Raw genomic sequence first — 20,873 nt, forward strand, 5'->3', positions numbered from 1 at the left:
GAGCACGTACGTTCTCCCTGTGATCTGCATTGGTTTTCTCCAGGTGTTCCGGTTTCCACCCACACTCCAAAAACGTGCAGGTTTGTAGGTTAATCTTAAAATTGTCCCTGGGATAGTGTTAATGTGCGGGGATCGCTGATCGGTGTGGACTCAGTGGGTCAAAGGGCCCATTTTCGCGCTGTATCTCTAAACCAAACTAAACTAAAAATATAGACTTCCACTTGCTTCTGTGTAGCTCCCTTGGACAAAGTAGAGCTTTCTCCGTCTTGTAGTATTTCTTCCGATATATGATGCTTATGTGAATGGAAAGGTCATGGATTACAAGGAGCGGTACATGGAAAACCCAGCGTGGTGCTACCCTTGTCAGGCGCACAGGAGCGGATGCCGAGGACATTCATAAATCGTGACTTCTAAACCAACAGTGAAATTCAATGCAGGAATGCTGTGAGGAAGTCTTTCAACTGACATAAATGGCTTCTTTTTCAATTAAGCTCCTGTACAGCCAGATTTGCTATTGTGGTCTTGTGAATAGTTCCAGTTTCTCTCGAATTTGTTAGCAAAGCATAAATTTAGAAACAACACTGAATCCACAGACATCTGCTCCAAGGCCATGGATTGTTGGGGAAATGCCTTCCTCCCATCCTGTGTTCTGTAAAGTCTCCATCCCTTTCACTCATTCTGGCATTTCCGGAATAATCTAAAATTATATCCCAAAACATCTGAAGTTTGTTCTTTATTTCCTTTGGTTGTGGTAGACTTTGCCTTTTTCCCCCAATTTCTTTTTCCCTAGTTCTTCTTGATGACCTGAATCCCATTTCTCCACCACAATTTTTGACAATCCTTCTCTACTAGTATAGATGGATACAACAGTTGTATGTTTGTCTTAGTCATAGAGTCATACAGTGTGGAAACAGGCCCTCCAGCCCAACTTGCACACACTGACTGTCCCATCTACACTGGTCCTACTTGCCTACGTTTGGCCTACATCCCTCTAAACCTGTTTTATCCATGTACCTGTCTAATTGCTTCTTAAATGTTGTGATGGTCACTGTCTCAACTACCTCCTCTAGCAGCCCGTTCCATAGACCCACCACCCTTTGTAGGGTGAAAAAGTTACCCCTCAGATTCCTGTAAAATCTTTCCCCTTTCGCCTTAAACCTATGCCCTCTGGTCCTCAATTCCCCTTCTCTTGGCAAGAGACTGTGCATCTATCCGATCTATTCCTTGCATGATTTGATAGAGCTCTGTAAAGATCACCCCTCATCCTCCTGTGCTCCAGGGAGAGTCAGTGGATGTTGTTTACTTTGATTTTAAGAAAGCCTTTGATAAGGTGCCACACGTGAGGCTGCTTAGGAAGATGAGAGCCCACGGTATAAAGAGGGCAGATACTAGCATGGATAGCAGGTTGGCTGGATGGCAGAAGACAAAGAGTGGCAATAAAGGGGGCTTTTTCTGGTTGGCTGCCAGTGACTCGTGGAGTTCCGCAAAGGGTCGGTGCTGGGGCTGCTAGTCTTCCCGTTGTATATTAATGATTTGGACAAGGGGATTGAAGGCTTTGTGGCAAATTTTGCGGATGATACGATAATAGGTGGAGGGGCTGGTAGTGTAGAGAAAGCAGAGACTCTGCAGAAGGACTTCGACAGGTTGGGAGTGGGGGCAGAGAAGTGGCAGATGGAATATAGTGTAGCAAAGTGTGGAGTCATGCATTTTGGTAGTAGGAATAAAGGCGTAGATATTTTCTAAATGGGGTGAGAATCAAAGGGATTTGGGAGTACTGATGCAGGATTCCCAAAACGTTAATCTGCAAGTCTAATCGGTAGTAAAGAAAGCAAACTCAATGCTAGCATTTATTTCAAGGGGGCTTGTATACAAAAACAGGGATGTCATGTTGAGGCTCTTTAAGGCACTGGTAAGGCTGCATTTGGAATATTGTGAGCAAGTTTGGGCACCATATCTGAGGAAGGATGTGCTGGCTCCGGAGAAGGTCCAGAGGAGGTTTACAAAAATGATCCCAGGAATGAGTATCACAAAATGCTGGAGTAGCTCAGCAGGTCAGGCAGCATCTAGGAGAGAGGGAATGGGGAATGAGTAGGTTAACAAATGATGAGGGTCTGTCGGCTCTGGGCCTGTACTCGCTGGAGTTTAGAAGAATGAGGGGGGACCTAATTGAAACATACAGAATAGTGAAAGGCTTGGATAGAGTGGATGTGGAGAGAATGTTTCCTCTGGTGGGAGAGTCTAGGACTAGAGGTCATAGCCTCAGAATTAAAGGACGTTCTTTTAGGATGAATATGAGGAGAAATTTCTTTAGTCAGAGGGTGGTGAATCTGGAATTCTTTGCCACAGAAGGTTGTGAAAGCCAAGTCAGTGGGTATTTTTAAGGCAGAGATAGATAGATTCTTGAATAGTACAGGTATCAGAGGTTATGGAGAGAAGGCGTGAGAATGGGGTTAGGAGGGAGAGATAGATCAGCCATGATTGAATAACGGTAGACTTGATGGGCCAAATGGCCAAATTCTATTATTCCTTATGAATAGAGTCCCAGCCCACTCAACCTCTCACTACAGCTCAGACCCTGGTGTCCTGGCAACATCCTGGTAAATCTCTGCACTCTTTCCAACTTGAAAACATCTTTCCTGCAACCTGCTGCCCAGGACGGAACACAATACTCTAAATGTGGCCTCCTCACCGTCTTATATAACTGCAACATGACATCCCAACTTCTATTCTCAATACTCTGACTGATGAAGGCCAATGTGCCAAAAGCTTATTTGACCACCCCATCTACTTGTGATGCCACCTTCAAGGAAGACGTTTCTTTGCTGACTGTCTCCATGACTTTTTTCTCTGGCCGTTTACTTCCAATACAATATATCTTTATTGTCATTGTACCCAGGGGTACAACGAGATTGGGAATGCGCCTCCCATACGATGCAATAATTTAAGTAATTTAGACAACAGCAACCCAACGAAACAATTGTAACAGTTTTAGACAGGGTAAAGTGCAAGTTGATCTATGTGTTGTGACCATCCGGCTCAGCAGGACCGGTTCATAGCAGCTATGGCCCTGGGGATGAAGCTGTTCCTGAGTCTGGAGGTGCGGGCGTAGAAGGCCTTGTATCGTCTGCCCGGTGGAAGGAGTTCGAACAGACTGTTGCAGGGGTGTGAAGAGTCTTTGTGGATGCTGGTGGCTTTTCTGAGGCATCGTGTGTTGTAGATGCCCTCCAAGTCTGGTAGCTGTGTTCCGATGGCCCTCTGAGCAACTACCTGGTCAAGCCACCAAGCACTCAGAGGCATCTTTGTTTGCTCTTTTGAGCACCTTCACTTTCAGATATTCTTGCCATCGCTGTAAGTGAGCCCTCACCAGACAGTTTGCAGCAGGTTACTATCGCTTTCCAAATGGGAATCAGGGCAATATATGTGTAGGAAGGAACTGCAGATGCTGCTTTATACCGAAGATAGACACAAAGTGCTGGAGTAACTCAGCGGGTCAGGCAGCATCTCTGGAGAAAAGGGATAGGTGACGTTTTGGGTCGGAACCCTTCTTCCGACTGCAGGAAAAGATGATGCTTTGGGTCGGAACCCTTCTTCTGGGTGGGAGAAAAGGAATAGGTGATGTTTCTGATTGGAAACCTACTTCAGACTGGGAGAGATGCTGCCTGACCCACTGAGTTACTCCAGTATTTTATGTCTATCTACGGCAATAGATGTTGTCCTTGCTAACAACACTCGTATGCATCAAAATTTGGTTTGGCTGCATTTGGAATATCACATGCAGTCCTGATCATCCCATTGCAGGAAGGATGTGGAGGCTTTGGAAAAGTTGTATAAGAGATTTACCAGAATGTTGCTGGGATCAGGGGGTTTTAGCTACAAGGAGAGGTTGGACAGATTTGGATTGTATTCTCTGCACTTGATAGAAGTGTATAAAATTATGGGAGGCATAGATAGGGAAGACAGAACATTCTCGCCAGGATGGAAATATCAAATACTAGAGGACACAGCTCTGTGATATAAAAGGGATTTGCAGGGTTTTTACACTGAGGTTGGTGAGTACCTGTGGTGGTGGTGGTGAAGTCAGATATGATAGTGGCATTAAAGAGACGTTTGGATATGCATTTGGGTATGCGGGAAATCAGGGAAATGGATTATCCGCTGACAGATAAGGGTTGGTTTTGTCATCATGTTCGACACAGATATTAGGGACTAAAGAGACTGTTGTGCTGTACTGTTCTATGTTCTTGGGCACTTCCATGTGTGATGGCATTTGATGGTATTGATCAATGGCACTGAACAATGGCACTAATCTCCTTTACCAAACATCATGTCGAAAGCAAATTTGGTGTCCTTGGTCTAATCTACAAAATTGTTTCCATGTGAAGCTGATTTTATTCATGACGCAGCAATGAATTAAAATGTGGACTTTGTTCTGAGCTGACGTGCACACTGATAGAGTGCACCCCCTGGGAAACAAAGGCGAACGGGCGAGGAGAGGACATCGGTTGTTGGTCGACCAAGGGAAGGCAACAGCTGGGGGCCCACAGCCGTCCGGGGCTCGCCTGAATCGGGCACTGCTCATAACAACTGGAGCATGGGCTGGATTTGGAAAATAGCATCAAACATGGCGCCTCGTGCATGCGGGCAGACTATTTCTGTACAATTGCTAATTGGTGGGTGGTATGGTGATCATCCACTGGACTGTTTGTCAGAAAAGAATTTCACCGTGCATTTGCACTTCGCACATGTAACAATACAGTGGCACGGTGGCGCAGCGGTAGAGTTGCTGCCTCACAGTGAATGCAGTGCCGGAGACCCGGGTTCGATCCCGACTACGGGTGCTGTCTGTACGGAGTTTGTACGTTCTCCCCGTGACCTGCGTGGGTTTTCTCCGAGATCTTCGGTTTCCTCCCACACTCCAAAGACGTACAGGTTTGTAGGTTAATTGGCTTGGCAAATGTAATAATTGTGCGTAGTGTTAATGTGCGGGGATCGCTGGTCGGCACGGACCCGGTGGGCCGAAAGGGTCTGTTTACGCGCTGTATCTCGAAACTAAATAAAGCACCATTGAACCATTAAATGCAAAGCTAAGCAGCAAAGTATTTCTGCTCTCGCAGGGGAAGTTATCAAAATGAAAATGTTCAATTGCACCCCAGCTTATAGTACACTATGTGTTAAAATTTCTAAACTATCCTCAATGTATAATGAAGGTGATATGTTTTACAAGCATAGATTAGGGTGTCTGGCCATTTAATCAGTAACAAAATGTGAAATGTCCAACTCCTTTTGATGAAGTGAAAAATTTAAAATGCATTCTATTCATTCACCATTGTAATGGAGAGTGCTATACATCCAGCCATTATCAGAATAAGTGCTGCTATCTTTGATTTAGTCGGGGAGCAACCAGACATAGGATTTTTATGCACGCGGCCTTTAAAAGCATGCGGAATATGGGCAACACTAAAAGACACTTGGTCCATTAGTCCTGATGCTTTCAACATCATGTATCATTTGAAGTACCATGGTTTCTTGCATAGTTTATTTAATATCCTGAAGTGGGTAAATAAACACAACATTTGAGACTATAAACTTCATCTTTGACCGTTGAATATAATTGATTCAATTCTCTGGGCTCTCTATCTGACTTACAGTCTATGTTTTTGTCCCTTGCTTAGTTTAGACTTTTAGACTTTAGAAATACAGCTTGGAAACAGGCCCTTTGGCCCACCGAGCCCGTGCCGACCAGCGATCACCCCAAACACTAGCACTGTCCTCCACACTAGGGACAATCTACAATTTTGCCGAAGCCAATTAACCTACAAACCTGCACGTTTTTGGAGAGTGGGGGGAAGCCGGAGGTCCCGAAGAAAATCCACGCGGTCACTGGAAGAATGTGCCAACTCTGTACGTGGAGGTGGGGGTGGGGGTTAAAGAGAGGTTACCTAAAATTGGAGAATCCATTGTTTATACAGTTGGGTTGGAAGCCACCCAAGTGAAATATGAAGTGCTGTTCCTCCAGTTTGCGTGTGACCTCCCTCTGGTAATGAAGGAGACCCAGGACAGAAAGGTCAGTGTGGGAATGGGAAGGGAAGTTGAAGTGGTTAACAACCAGAAGATCCAGTAGGCATTGGCAGACCAAATGCAAGTGCTTGGCGAAACGGTCACCGAGTCTACATTTGGTCTTGCCGATGCACGGGAAATCATTTTGTCCTCAGTAGTCGTATCAACCACATCACTGGAATCGGCCAGAACTGCCCTCTGGCAAGTAAAATGGGGAGAAATGGGGGGAAATGGGGAGAAAAGGAGTTGCTGCCTTACAGCCCCAGAGACCCGGTTTCAATCCTGTCGGTATGGAGTTTGGACGTTTTCCCCCTGACCTGCGCGGGTTTACACCCTCCCACACTCCAAAGATGCAAAGGTTTGTAGGCTAATTGGCTTGGTAAAATTGTAAATTGTCTCTGGTGTGGATAGGATAGAGTCAGCGTGCGGGGATCGCTGGTCAGCGCAGACTTAGTGGGCCGCTGTATCCACTGTATTCCACTGTATCTCCAAACTAAACTAAACTAAATTAGATGGCAAAGCTGCAGAATAGAAGCACAGTAACCTTCAGTGTAAACCAGCATCTGCAGTTCCTTCCTACACAACTGGCTTCAGATTGCAGGCAAAGTAGCAAATGAACGCTTCACGGTGGGTGATTTTTTGTTTTGCAATAACTGCAGATGTGTAAATACAAAATTAAACCAGAAAATACTGAAAGCTCAGCATGTTAGCAGCATCTGTAGAAAGAAGCCAGCTCCTGCTCCTAATTTTCTATGGTTCCTATGTTTCAACGTGAAATCATATATTTCCTTTCACTCTGTAAATATATTTATTGCTTCCAATATAATTCTCCCCATTGCCACTAATTCACCTTATCAAAACATTCAAGCCTTTACGGTCCACATGATCCCAACTACTTACTTGCTAACTGGTGGAATGGCTCCAAGTACTGTGGTGTTTCCCTTTGACATCAACTAATATTTATAAATTAAACAAATTATAGATGTGGAGGTGCAAGAGAACCCAGTACTTGATCAAATCTTCCTTGAAATAATTACCATCAGCAGACCATTTTGTGGTATTGGTGGTGTACATTTCCAAAATTGATTGACTGGCTATATTAATATGGCAATTATATTTTTCGGCATTCCAAAATTATTATAGCTTTAGTTCTTTTATTGGCTACACATAATAAATCCACTATTTTTTTGTAGAAACATCCTGTGATTCAATTACTTTGTTGGGCTTGTGAAACATGTTCAGTTCAGCCGCCTGTTCAATGTAACCGTTCGCAATATATATGCCATTGTACTTTCCCCTCAATAAATAATACTTAAATAATAGTCAGTTGGACTTTAGAGACTCGGGACTTTAGAGATACAGCGTGGAAACAGGCTCTTCGGCCCACCGAGGCCGTGCAGACCAAGGTACCCCATCCGCCACCACTATCCTACACACTGGGGACAATTTACAATTATACCGAAGCCAATTAACCTACAAACCTGTGCGCCTTTAGAATATGGGAGGAAACCGAAGCACCCAGAGAAACCCACGGTCACAGTGAAAATGTACAAACTCCTTACAGACTGCACCTGTGATCAAGATCGAAGCTGGGTCTCTGGAGCTGCAAGGCAGCATAGAAACATAGAAAATAGGTGCAGGAGTAGGTCATTCGGCCCTTCAAGCCAGCACCGCCATTCAATATGATCATGGCTGATCATCCTAAAATCAGTACCCCATTCCGGCTTTTTCCCCATATCCCTTGTAACCCTTAGCACGAAGAGCTAAATTTAACTCTCTCTTGAAAACATCCAGTGAATCGGCCTCCACTGCCCTCTGTGGCAGAGAATTCCACAGATTCACAACTCTCTGGGTGAATTCAGAGGCAATTTTACCTCTGCCGCTGTGCCCTCCCAAAAGTGTTCACAATCAAAAAGAATGCTTTTGTGATCCTAAAAACCTGTGCCCTAAGCAGAGAGTTTAATATAATGGCTTGGCAAGTATAAATTTCATTGCTCCATTTTCAGTACATATGACAATTGACTCTTGGTCATTCCATTTACAGGAATGTCTTCCATTTGCAGGCCTGTTATGCTGCTGCCATTAAGAATGTCACTGTTCCGTTGTATGGTACATATGACAATTAAACAATCAATGATACTTTATTGTCACATGTGCCTAGGTACAGTAAAATTCTTTGATTTTGCTTACAAAGTACACAAAGAGCCGGCAAGTTTCTGGGGCCGACAAAGTCACAAAGTACTCATTAGAGTCATGTTGGTTGGTCCATTTTCGACTCCCCCCTGCCGGGTCCTTCGCAGCTCCCCCTCCCCTCCATCGACAGGTCCCTCTTCGTTCTCGGCGACCCCCCTCCCACCCATTCTGAGCCCCTCTTCTTGCCTCTTGTCTCTTGGTTTTGAAATGAAGCGATATATGAATTGCAGTGAAGGCACTGCAAGCTGTGGCCAGGTAAGTCAAAGATGACCCTGCTCCTTAAATTGAGCAGTTCCAAAAGAAAATGTGGCTTGCTAATTGTTTGCATGCTTCCATCCTATAAATAGATGGCAACAAATCATTCTGGATAAAAAAATATGTAACTGTTGTAAAATGTTGTGGTTTGCACTGTTTTATCTCGGACCATTTGTCAATACAAACATGTTCATTGTTCTGTGCAGCTGCTGCACATCTGTATCGAGGGCTGGGGAATCTGGCGCTGGTCCGAGCCATTCACCGTGGACAACATAGGCACATTTGTTCGAAGCATTCAGTACAAGGGAAGAACAGCATCACTGATCATCAAAGTGCAGCCACTTAACAGTGTGCAAAAACAAGTAAGTCTCTTTCATGTGGTTGCCAATAAAGAACAGCCGTTTTAAGAAAATATTATACCTCTTTAAATACAGAAGATTTTTTTTTTCAGTTTTGTGGTCGATCAATATGTTTTCTATTTTCCTCTGTTTTAAAGAGCCGCCTTTAAACACTGCGGCTGGATATTTAAAGATGGGAAAGATGAGTGATTTAAAAAATTAAAAAAAGACAATTTGGGCCTTTTGGGAACGATGGATGATTGGATCAAAGCAGACTAATTTAATATTAAAGCAGGAGTTCGTACAATGTTGTGCTCATTACATGGTTTATTAACTTTCTTTGTGATCCATGCATTCCAATTTCTTCATTTGACCAGTCGTAATCCTGAAATCTAAAGTCTTTTATGTTGCTTCCTTTTCTGGACTCAAAATCCTGCGTGAATTGGAAAACAGAATAGCAAGCACAAGACGAGGCCTCTCAGCCCACAATGTCTGTGCCAAACATGATGCCAAGACAATCACTTATCTACCTGCATATAACCCACATAAAACCTTCACCCTAGAACAAAGGTTCTGACTCTCTACCCTATCCATGCCTCTCGTAACTTTATATCCTTCTATCCAGTCTTTCCTCAACCTCCGACGTTCCAGAGAAAATTTTATACAGTTGCAACACAACTTGCCAACGTGTCAATCCATGAATAATGATGCTGAGCTTGCCGTACAACTTCCTTACTACTTATATTGCCATTTTCAGGAAGCTATGGACTTGCACCCCAAGTTTCCTCTGTACTTCAATGCTCCTCATGGTCCTGCCATTTATTGCATAGGTTCATCTTGCATAATTGTTTAGTTTAGTTTAGTTTATTCTTAAATGTACCGAGGTACAGTGAAAAGCCTTTGTTGCGTGCAAACCAGTCAGCGGAAAGACTATACATGATTACAATTGAACCATCCACTGTGTACAGATACAGGATCAAGGGAATAACGGTTAAAGCAAGGTAAACGGAATTAAAGCAAGGTAAAGTCCAGTAAAATCCGATTACAGATAGTCCGAGGGTTTTCAATGATGTAGATAGTAGCTCAGGACCGCTCTCTAGTTGGTGATAGGATGGTTCAATTGCCTGATAATAGCTGGGAAGAAAATGTCTCTGAATCTGGTGGTGTGCTGCGTTTTCACACTTCTGAACCTCTTGCCTGATGGAAGAGGGGAGAAGAGGGAATGACTGGGGTGAGACTCGTCCTTGATTATGCTGGTGGCCTTGCCGTGGTAGCATGGAGTCAATGGAAAGGAGGTTGATTTGTGTGATGGCTTGGGCTCAGTCCACAATTCTCTGCAATTTATTGCGGTCTTGGATGAAGCCGACCCAAACCATGCTGTCATACATCCTGATAACATGCTTTTTACGGTGCATCTCTAAAAGCTGGTGAAGGTTTTTGGGACATGGCGAACTTCCTGAGCCTTCTAAGGAAGTAGAGGCATTGGTGTGCTTTCTTGGCCATTGCTTCAACATGGGTGGTGTAGGGCAAGTTGCTGGTGATATTTACTCCTAGGAACTTAAAGCTTTCAACCATCCCTACTTTGGCACCGTCAGGTAATCCTGTGAAATTGTGAAGTAATCCTGGAGGATTACGACTAAACGTTCTTATACAATATTTTTTTCAGAATAAGTGTGAAGGCATTTAGGATATTTTTTTCTAATTATTCTGTCATTTTCTTCTCAAACTAATGACGGTTGTTTGATACTTCTGCCTTTCAGATAATAATTTGTGGAAGGCAAGCCATTTGCAGCTACTTGAACCAAGACATAGAGCTGAAGGTGGTGCAGTGTTGCAGTGGGCAAGATGGGCAAGTGTCGATCAAAGAACATATCATCCCCTTGCCGCCAAATCAGAAGATACCATCTTTTGTTCTTGAGAACACAGAGTTCACTCAGTTGTACATCAAGGTTAAAGGAGATGATGTGGGGTGGTCATCAGATATATGTCCAGAATCTCTTCAGTCAGAAGACAGCACCATCATTCAGGTACTTACAGTAAACAGGAGATACCAAGAACTGCAGGTGCTGGTTTATACAAAAAAAGACACAAAAAGGCCAGACAGCATCTCTGGAGAACGTGGATAGGTGATGTTTCAGCTTCAGACTCTGTTTCAGTCTGAAGAAGGGTCCTGACCCAAAACGTCATCTATCCACGATCTCCAGAGATGCTGCCTGACCTACTGAGTTACTCCAGCACTCTATGTCTTTACTTATGATAAACAGATTGCTGGAAATATATATAATTCCAAAAGGAGGCTATTTAACCACGAAAGCCACGATAACCCTGTGGCTGATTTTTTAACAACTTATTGGTAATGTTTCGGGTCGGGACTCTTCTTCATACTGAAAATTAGGGGTGGTGGGGGAGGAGGTGAAGAGCTTGAGGTGAGAAAGTCATTTTCGCCTCCCCACCATCCCCTACTTTCAGTCTGAAGAAGGGTCCCGACCCGAAACGTCACCTATTCCTTTTTCTCCAGAGATGCTGCCTGACCCACTGAGTTACTCCAGCCCTCCAGTATTTCATTTTAACAGAGCTGTGAACAGATAACTTGGAGTTTCTTGCTTACAGTGCATTCAGAAAGTATTCAGACCTCTTCACTTTTTCCACATTTTGTTACGTTACAGCCTAATTTTTAAAAACTTTTTCAGTCAGAGAGTTGTAAATCTGTGGAATTCATTGCCTCAGAAGGCAGTGGAGGCCAAGTCTCTGAATGCATTCAAGAGAGAACTAGATAGAGCTCTTAAGGATAGCGGATCAGGGGGTATGGGGAGAAGGCAGGAACGGGGTACTGATTGAGAATGATCAGCCATGATCACATTGAATGGTGGTGCTGGCTCGAAGGGCCGAATGGCCTACTCCTGCACCTATTGTCTATTGTAAAATGGATTAAATTCTTTTTTTTAATCATCAATCTATACATAATACCTCAGAATGGAGAAGTGAAAACAGGTGTTTAGAAATTTGTGCAAAGTAATTAAAAAGAAATAACTGAAATATCACATTTACATACGTATTCAGACCCTTTACTATGACACTCAAAATTGAGCTTAGGTTCATCCTGTTTCCATTAATTATCCTTGAGATGTATCTAAAACTTGATTGGAGTCCACCAGTGGTAAATTAAATTGACTGGACATGATTTGGAAAGGCACACACCTGTCTATACAAGGTCCCACAGTTGACAGTGCATGTCAGAGAAAAAACCAAGCCATGAAGATGAAGGAATTGTCCGTAGACCTCCGAGACACGATTGTGTCAAGACACAGATTTGGGGAGGGGTATAAAACAATTTCTGCGGCATTGCAGGTCCTGAAGACCCCAGTGGCCTCCGTTATTCTTAAATGGAAGAACTTTGGAACCACCAGGATTCTTCATAGAGCTGGCCGCCCGGCCAAACTGAGCAATCGGGGAGAAGGGCCTTGGTCAGGGACGTGACTAACAACCCAATGGTCAATCTTACAGAGCTCCAGAGTTCCTTTGAGGAGATAGGAGAATCTTCCAGAAGGATAACTATATCTGCAGCACTCCACCAATCAGACCTTTATGGTAGAGTGGACAGACAGAAGCTACTCCTCAGTAAAAGGCACATGACAGCTCGGTTGGAGTTTGTCCAAAGGCACCTAAAGGACTCTCAGATCATGAGAAACACGATTCTCTGGTCTGATGAAACCAAGATTGAACTCTTTGGCCTGAATGCCAAGCCTGTCTGGAGGAAACCTGGTACCATACCTACGGTGAAGCATGGTGGTGGCAGCATCATGCTGTGGGGTTGTTTTTCAGCAGCAGGAACTGGGAGACTAGTCAGTATCGAGGGAAAGATGATCTGAGTAAAGTACCAAGAGATCCTTGATGAAAACCTGCTCCAGAGCATTCTGTGCCTCAGACTGGGGCTGAGGTTCACCTTTCAATAGGACAACGACCCTGAGCACACAGCCAAGACAATGTAGGAGTGGCTTAGTGACAAGTCTGTGAATGTCCTTGAGTGGCCCAGCCAGAGCTTGGACTTGAACCGGATCGAACATCTCTGGAGGGGCCTGAAAATAGCTGTGCATCGACGCTCCCCATCCAACCTGACAGAGCTTGAGAGGATCTGTAGAGAAGAATGGGAGAAATTACCCAAATACAGGTGTGCCAAGCTTGTAGCGTCATACCCAAGAAGACTTGAGGCTGTAATCGCTGCCAAAGGTGCCTCAACAAAGTACTGAGTAAAGGGTCTGAATACTTATGTAAATGTGATCTTTCAGTTATTTCTTTTTAATTACTTTGCAAAAATTTCTGTTTTTGCTTTTTTATTATGGGCTATTGTTTTAATCCATTTTAAAATAAGATTATAACATAACAAAACGTGGAAAAAGTGAAGGGGTCTGAATACTTTCTGAATGCACAATATTTTAACCAGAGGAAAGAGAGGAATGAACAAGCTAATTTCTGATGTTTCAAGCGAGTTGACCACACCTTTTAACATTACAACATGAAAGCTTATATTATGATTGTTAAATATTAAAAATATTCTGACTGCAACTCTGGACACACACCTGGTAGAGCTGCTTCCTCGCAGCGCCAAGGACCCGGTTTCGAGCCTGATCTCGGATGCTGTCTGTGTGGAGGTTGCACATTCTCCCGGTGACCCGCATGGATTTCTTTCGGGTGCCTCTGACATGACAGGCCTCTGTGATGTTTCCTCTCACATCCCAAAGACGTACATGGTTTGTTGGTTAATTGGTCTCTGTAAATCCCCCCTGATGTGTAGGGAATGGACAGGAAAGCAGAATAAATTAGAACTAGTGTGAACGGGGGTGATTGATGGTCGGTGTGGACTCAATGCCAGAAGGGCCTGGTTGCCTGCTACATCTTTCGGTCAGTCAATGGACATGAATCCACCGACCTCCTCCTCTGTATGGGCTTTGAGTAGTAAGGAGGTATCAAATCGATGTAATTCAGGTATCTGTCCAAATGTATTTTAACTGCTGTTATAGTACCTGCCTCAACTAACTCCACTGGCAGCTCGTTCCACACACCCACCACCCTCAGACCATCTACATTCTCATCCCAGTAATTTATATCTATAAACAATGTCCCAGCACCATCCCTGCCATTTACCACTGATACATAGATACCAATCTATTTTACTATTCATATTGTGTTAGAATAATTTATGGTGTACTTTGCACCAGTACAAACGGTTCAGAAGACACTCATCAAGATTAATAGCACAGGATTTACTTTCAAACTGTCTCTGCGACGTGCAAAATTAGTTCTCTTGAAGACCAAGTACTGAATGTGGAGCGAATTATATTAATTATCTCCTATTTTATTATTCTGGATTCATGCAGGTCCCAGATGCAGACAGCTCTGTTTTACATGTTTGGTGCACTTCTCTGAAGTTGGATGCAGGCTCACCTGTACAGCAAAGATTGGTGAGTATGCTATTCTTCACTCAGTGTTTCAAAACACTACTTACGTTGCTTTTTAACTAAATAATAATCGTTTTGTTGCAACCATTCAGAGAGCATTAACATCGGCAGTAATAACAGAAGTAGTTATGATGCCGCTGGAAAGGACTTCAGTTAGGCCGCATTTGGAATATTGTGTGCTGTTCTGGTCGCCCCATTACAGGAAGGATGGGAAGGCTTTGGATAGGGTGCAAAGGAGGTTTACCAGAATGCTGCCTGGATTAGAGGATTGCAGCTACAGGGAGAGGTTGGATTGAATTGGATGTACTAGGTGGCACGGTGGCGTAGCGGTAGAGTTGCTGCCTCACAGTGCCAGACACCCGGGTTCGATCCTGTCTACTGATGCTGTCTGTTTGGGTTTGAACGTTCTCCCAGCGACTACGTTCATTTTCTCCGGGTGTTCCGGTCTTCACCCACACTCCAAAAACACACATGCTCGTAGGTTAGTTGGCTTCAGTAAAAATTGTAATTTGTCCCTAGTGAGTAGGATAGTGCTAGTGTACGGGGTGATCGCTGGTTGGTGCGGACTCGGAGGGTCGAAGGGCCTGTTTCCCCACTCTATCTCCAAACTAAACTAAACCAAGACTTGGATTATTTCCTCATGAACTTTGGAGGATGAGGGGAGACTTGATAGAAGCATATAAAATTATGAAAGGCATAGATAGGGTAGACAGTCTGAATTTTTTTCCCGGGGTGAAAATTCCTGGGTCCAACACTAGAGGGCAGAGCTATAAGGTGAGAGGGGGAATGTATAATGGAGATGTGTGGGCAAGTTTTTACAAAGAGAGAGGCAGGGACCTGGAACGCATTGCCAGGGGTAGTGGTGGAGGCAGATATGATAGTAGCGTCTAAGAGGCTTTTTAATAGGCACATAGAAGTGCAGGGAACAGAGGGATATGGATCATGTACAGGTAGATGACATCATTTTAACTTGGCATCATGTTTGGCATAAACATTGTGGGCCAAGGGGCTTGTTCCTGTGCTGCACTCTTCTGTGTTCTAGGTTCTAACCAAACTTAACTCCATAATAATTTGCAGTAGTAAATTAATGAGGGAAGAAGTATGTGCCATGAACACCAACTGAACCGATGGGCCTGTATCTGTGCTCAAATGTTTATCTAATGGATAATTCATTGTTCATTAGGGTTGCCAACTGTTCCGTATTAGCCAGGACATCCCGTATTTTGGGCTAACTTGGTTTGTCCCATACGGGACAGCCCTCGTCCCGTATTAGCCCCGGGGGGCGCTGTAGGCCCGGACGCTGTAGTGTAGGAAAAAAACTGCAGATGCCGGTTAAAATCGAAGGTCGACACAAAATGCTGGACTAACTCAGCGGGTAGGCAGCCTCACGGGAGAGAAGGAATAGGTGACGTTTCGGGTCGAGACCCTTCTTGAGACTGAAGATTTTTTTTGGAACTAATATACTTTATTTCTGAGTGTTGTTTTGCACAAGCCAACCTTACCCTTCCCTCTCCACCCTCCCCCGAGCCCCACGACAGTCCCGACTGAGATTAAACAGCCCCTGTAATGCACGGCTCAGTTTGGGCACGGTGATCTGTGGGCGTGTCTCGGTTCCCGGCGCTGTGCGGATTGCTCCATCCCATTGTTCGCTCCGCACTCCGTCCCGGCTTAGTGACGCTTCCGGTCCGGGCTCCGGCTTCTCCCGCGGCCACTCCGCCTCTTGCTCCTTGGGGGTCCCTGACGAAGCCCCATTCCACGCTGATGGGCTGCCCGGCCAGCTCCAACCCGCTCAAGCCTTCCACGGCGGCCTGTGCCTCCTTGTAGGTCTCGTACTCCACCTGGCTCGTCCCTGTCTTGCTCCACGGAGTCGTAGTCTTCATGTAACCTGGATCGAGCGCCTTCCTCGGAGCCAAATCCTCGCCCCTTCCTCTTCTTCGCCTCCTTCAGTTTGTGGATACTTTCTTCGCCCTCATCATCCATGGCGAAGTCCTCACCGCCCACCTCCAGCAGAAGATGGGTGACGTTTCAGGTCGAGACCCTTCTTCAGACTGAGGATGGGTCTCGACCCAAAACATCACCCATTCCTTCTCTCCCGAGATGCTGCCTGACCCGCTGAGTTACTCCAGCATTTTGTGTCTATGTCCGGACAGCGTAGGCCCGGGCGCCGCCTAACGGAGGTTGCATAGCAACCCGCCTCCCGGCCTAGGCGGCCGCCATTGTTGCAGTGGGAGCATGTGGCTGCTGGCTGGGTGAGGTCACTTGGGGGCGCGGGGTGGTGACGTCATCTTGTCCCGTATTTGGGAGTGAGGAAGTTGGCAACCCTATTGTTCATCCACTTAACATTTGTCTTTGTAATGTAAGTGAGAGAATTAATTCTAAATTAAAAGGCCAACATTTTTCTTTTTTAATCCCATTTGTCGTAACTTTGTTTTTGAAACATGGTTAAAGAAGGCAAGTGAAATACATTCTTTCGTTAGCAGAGAGTGAAAATTAGCAACACTACACTGATTGGAAATCTGAAATGAAAATAGTAAATCTGGATACAACTTGGCATGTTCGACACAAACATTGTCGGACGAAGGGTATAGAAAGGAACTCCAGATGCTGGTGTATACTGAAGATAGACACAAAGTGCTGGAGTAACTCAACGGGTCAGGCTGCATCTCTGGAGAAAAAGGATGGGTGACTGAAAGTAGAGGGGAGAGAACTGGTGGTAAGAAAAGGCCGGAACAAATCAGGACCGACAACAGATGACCAAGGAAAGGTGGAGCCCTTAATGGCTTATTGTTGGCTGGGGAAGAGGAGGTTACGAAGAGGTACAAGGATGTGAACAGTGGTAGGACGACTAGGGTGGGGGAGGGTGGTGGTGGTGGGGGGGGGGGGGGGTTGGAGAGGGAATGCTAGGGTACCTTGAAATTAGAGAAATCAACTTTCATACCACTTGGTTGTAAGCTGCCCAGGTGAAATACGAGGTGCAGTTCCTCCAATCTGTGTGTGGCCTCACTCTAACAATGGAGAAGGCCCAAGACAAAAACTATTGTGGGACGGTCCCATTATTGTGGGCCCATTACTGTGCTGTACTGTTCTATGTTCTCTGTTCTTGTCCATTCGGTCCCTTGCACCTGCTCCTTGTATCAGGGAGATCATGCCTGGTTTTACACCTCAACAGCTGAATTAAGTTGAGGAGTTGATGGGACTACATTATGATGCATTCCAAGTCATAGAGTGATACAGTGTGGAAACAGGCCCTTCGGCCCAACTTGCCCACAGCGGCCAACATTGGCCCAGCTACACTAGTCCCACCTGCCTGCGCTTGGTCCATATCCGTCCAAACCTGTCCTATCCATGTACCTGTCTAACCTCTCAACCTCTCCCTATAGCTCACACCCTCTAGTCCTGGCAACCTCCTTGTAAATCTTTTCTGTTCCGTTTCAAGCTTGACAATATCTTTCCTATAACATGGTGCCCAGAACTGAACACAATATTCTAAATGCGGTCTCACCAACGTCTTCATATCATATCATCATATATATACAGCGCGGAAACAGGCCTTTTCGGCCCACCAAGTCCGCGCCGCCCAGCGATCCCCGCACATTAACACTATCCTACACCCACTAGGGACAATTTTTTACATTTACCCAGTCAAATTAACCTACATTCTTATTCTACAGTCTTATTCAACTGCAACATGATCTCCCAACATCTATACTCTATACTCTGACTGATGAAGGCCTAAAGTTTTTTTGGCCACCTTATCTACCTGCAACTCGACCTTTAAGGAACCATGCACCTAGATCCCTCTGCTCTACAACACTCCCCAGAGGCCTACCATTCACTGTGTAGGTCCTGCCCTTCTTAGACGTCATAAAATGCAACACCTCACACTCTCTATATTAAATTCCATCAACCATTCCTCAGCCCATCTGGCCAATCGATCCAGATCCTGCTGCAATCTTTCACAACCATCTTCAGTATCTGCAAAACCACTCACTTTTGTATCATCAGCAAACTTGCTAATCTTGCTCTGTATAGTCTCATCACTGATTCATTGATGTAGATGACAAGTAGTAACAGGCCCAGTAACAAACCCTGAGGCACACTACTAGTCACAGGGCTCCAGTCCAAGAAGCAACCTTCTACCATAACCCTCTGCTTCCTTCCATGGAGCCAATTTGCTATCCATTCAGCTATCTCTCCTTGGATCCCGTGTGATCTAACCTTCCAAAGCAGCCTACCATGCGGAACCTTGTCCAATGCCTTACTGAAATCCATGTATGCAACATCTGCAGCTCTGCCCTCATCAACCTTTTTGGTCACGTCTTCTAGAAAATCAATCAGATTTGTGAGACACGATCTCTCACGTACAAAACCATGCTGACTATCCCTAATCAGCCCTTGCCCGTCCAAATGCCTGATTAACCTATCCCTCAGAATACTCTCTAGTAACTTTCCAACTACAGATGTTAAGCTCACCGGTCTATAGTTCCCAGCATTTTCCCTGCAGCCCTTCTTGAAAAGAGGCGCAACATTTGCCATTTGTCTTTCTTATCTTGCTCTTATCTTGGCCATCGTTGTGCTGATGCAATAATTTAATTAGACCTCAAAGACTACTAAGTGCCTTGTGTTTTGTTTGCAGGTGGTTTTCAGCCCTCTCTTTGTGATGAGAAGTCATCTCCCTGATGCCATTATTCTGCATGTGGAGAGGCGAAGCTTGGGTTTAAAAGACCCCCAACTCATCAAAGGGAAAGGACAGGATGAGTTTCTTCTGAATGTGGCACCAGAAGTTGTACACCATTTGACGTTTCAAGCAAGGTAAGCTATTGCATATGTCCCATATGAAACATTTAGACAGGTACATGGATATGAATGAATGAATGAATGAATGAATGAATGAATGAATGAATGAATGAATGAATGAATGAATGAATGAATGAATGAATGAGTTTATTGGCCAAGTATGCATATACAAGGAATGTGCCTTGGTGCTCCGCTCACAAATGACAACACAAACATACAGTTAACAATTAAGAATAAAGCATAACCACATCAAAACAATAAGGATACAACATTACGGTCTAAACATGTGAGTGAAAATAAACCAGAGCAAAAAAGAGACTACAGACTTTGGTTTATTGAGTAGAACTATCACTCGTGGAAAAAAGCTGTTTTTATGTCTGGCTGTGGCTGCTTTGACAGTCTGGGTAGGACTAGTTTCGAGGGATATGGGCCAAACGCAGGCAGTTGGGACTCGTGTACATGGGGCATGTTGGTCGGCATGGGTAGGTTGCACCCGAAGGGCCTGTTTCATGTGATATGACTATAATTTCTTGGTCAAAGCTGGGTTAGAAATGGAACACAGTTAAATGCAGAAATTGTTCCTCCTCCTTTACAGAGAGGAAGACGAAGCATCCCAATGTGCCATCCCGATTTCAACAGCCCTTATTAAACAAATCGCGCAGGGGCTTCAGAGGGAACGTTCAGCCAGCAAGTTACTTGCAGAGTTCTACAAAGTGGACACTGATGCACGCCTAGCCTGGCCTTACATTAAGAAGGAAACTGACAGGTAATGCCAAGCAAGCATTCCATTACTGTAAAGCCGGTTTGTTATCAGCTGTGGAAATGTCAAAGACAAAGGGTCTTAAGGTGAGAGGGGAAAGGTTTAAAGGAGATATGTGAGGCAAGTTTTTATGACACAGAGTGGTGAGAGCTTGAAACTTGATGCCAGGGGTTCGGTATTTGCTAAATATTTATTGCAAATGGATGTAATTATAGTATATGTTACTCTGTGCATAACGTAGCCCAAATCTTCTTCAATCAGTAAGCTCATGGCTATTGGAAAGACACAAAATGCTGGAGTAACACAGAGGTCAGGCAGCATCCCCAGAGAAAATGGGGTGGCACGGTGGCGCAGCAGTAGAGTTGCTGCCTTACAGCACTAGAGACCCAGGTTTGATCAGGATGCTGTCTGTAAGTAGTTTGTACATTCTCCCCGTGACCGCGTGGGTTTTCTCTCAGTGCTCCGGTTTCCTCCCACACTCCAATGACGTACAGGTTTGTAGGTTAATCGACTTTGGTAAAGATTGTAAATTGTCCCTAGTGTGTAGGATTGTGTTAGTGTGTGTTGATCGCGGGTCAACGCTGACTCGGTGGGCCGAAGGTCCTGCTTCTGCGCTGTATCTCTAAACTAAACTAAACATGGATAGATGACGTTTTGGGTTGGGACCCTTCTTCAGTCTTTCTCCGTCTCACTCTATATCTATGCCCTCTAATGTTGAACATCATCCTTCGAAAAAGGTGGAAAAACAGGCCCTTCAGCCCATAAAGCCATTCCTACCATGTTGCCTGACTAAACTAGTTCCATTTGCCTCCCCCTGGCCCATATCCTTTCAAACGTTTGAAACAAAGAACTGCAGATGCTATTAATTCACAAAATGCTGGAGTAACTCAGCAGGTCAGGCAGCATCTCGGGAGAGAAGGAATGGGTGACGTTTCGGGTCGAGACCCTTCTTCAGACTGTGTCATCTTTATTCAAGAAAATATTTATGTTGGAGATAAAATATATACATTTACAATG

The 20,873-nt window shown here is 44.7% G+C and overlaps 1 protein-coding gene across 5 annotated transcripts in view; it reads left to right on the plus strand.

The window, feature by feature from the left end:
- Positions 1-20,873, plus strand: part of vps13b (vacuolar protein sorting 13 homolog B) — a 752,723-nt gene that overhangs the window by 661,195 nt on the left and 70,655 nt on the right. For all 5 annotated transcript variants that reach the window (XR_013547184.1, XM_078398050.1, XM_078398047.1 and 2 more), the window contains exons 44-48: positions 8,712-8,867; positions 10,604-10,870; positions 14,219-14,302; positions 18,936-19,111; positions 19,692-19,862. Coding sequence is in view for 4 of the 5 variants with exons in the window: in XM_078398050.1 (XP_078254176.1) it covers positions 8,712-8,867; positions 10,604-10,870; positions 14,219-14,302; positions 18,936-19,111; positions 19,692-19,862 (854 nt within the window). In the remaining variant the exon portion in view is untranslated. The remainder of the gene's footprint in view (positions 1-8,711; positions 8,868-10,603; positions 10,871-14,218; positions 14,303-18,935; positions 19,112-19,691; positions 19,863-20,873) is intronic.

Source organism: Rhinoraja longicauda, chromosome 4 (assembly GCF_053455715.1).
Source record: "Rhinoraja longicauda isolate Sanriku21f chromosome 4, sRhiLon1.1, whole genome shotgun sequence".
Taxonomy (NCBI): domain Eukaryota; kingdom Metazoa; phylum Chordata; class Chondrichthyes; order Rajiformes; family Arhynchobatidae; genus Rhinoraja; species Rhinoraja longicauda.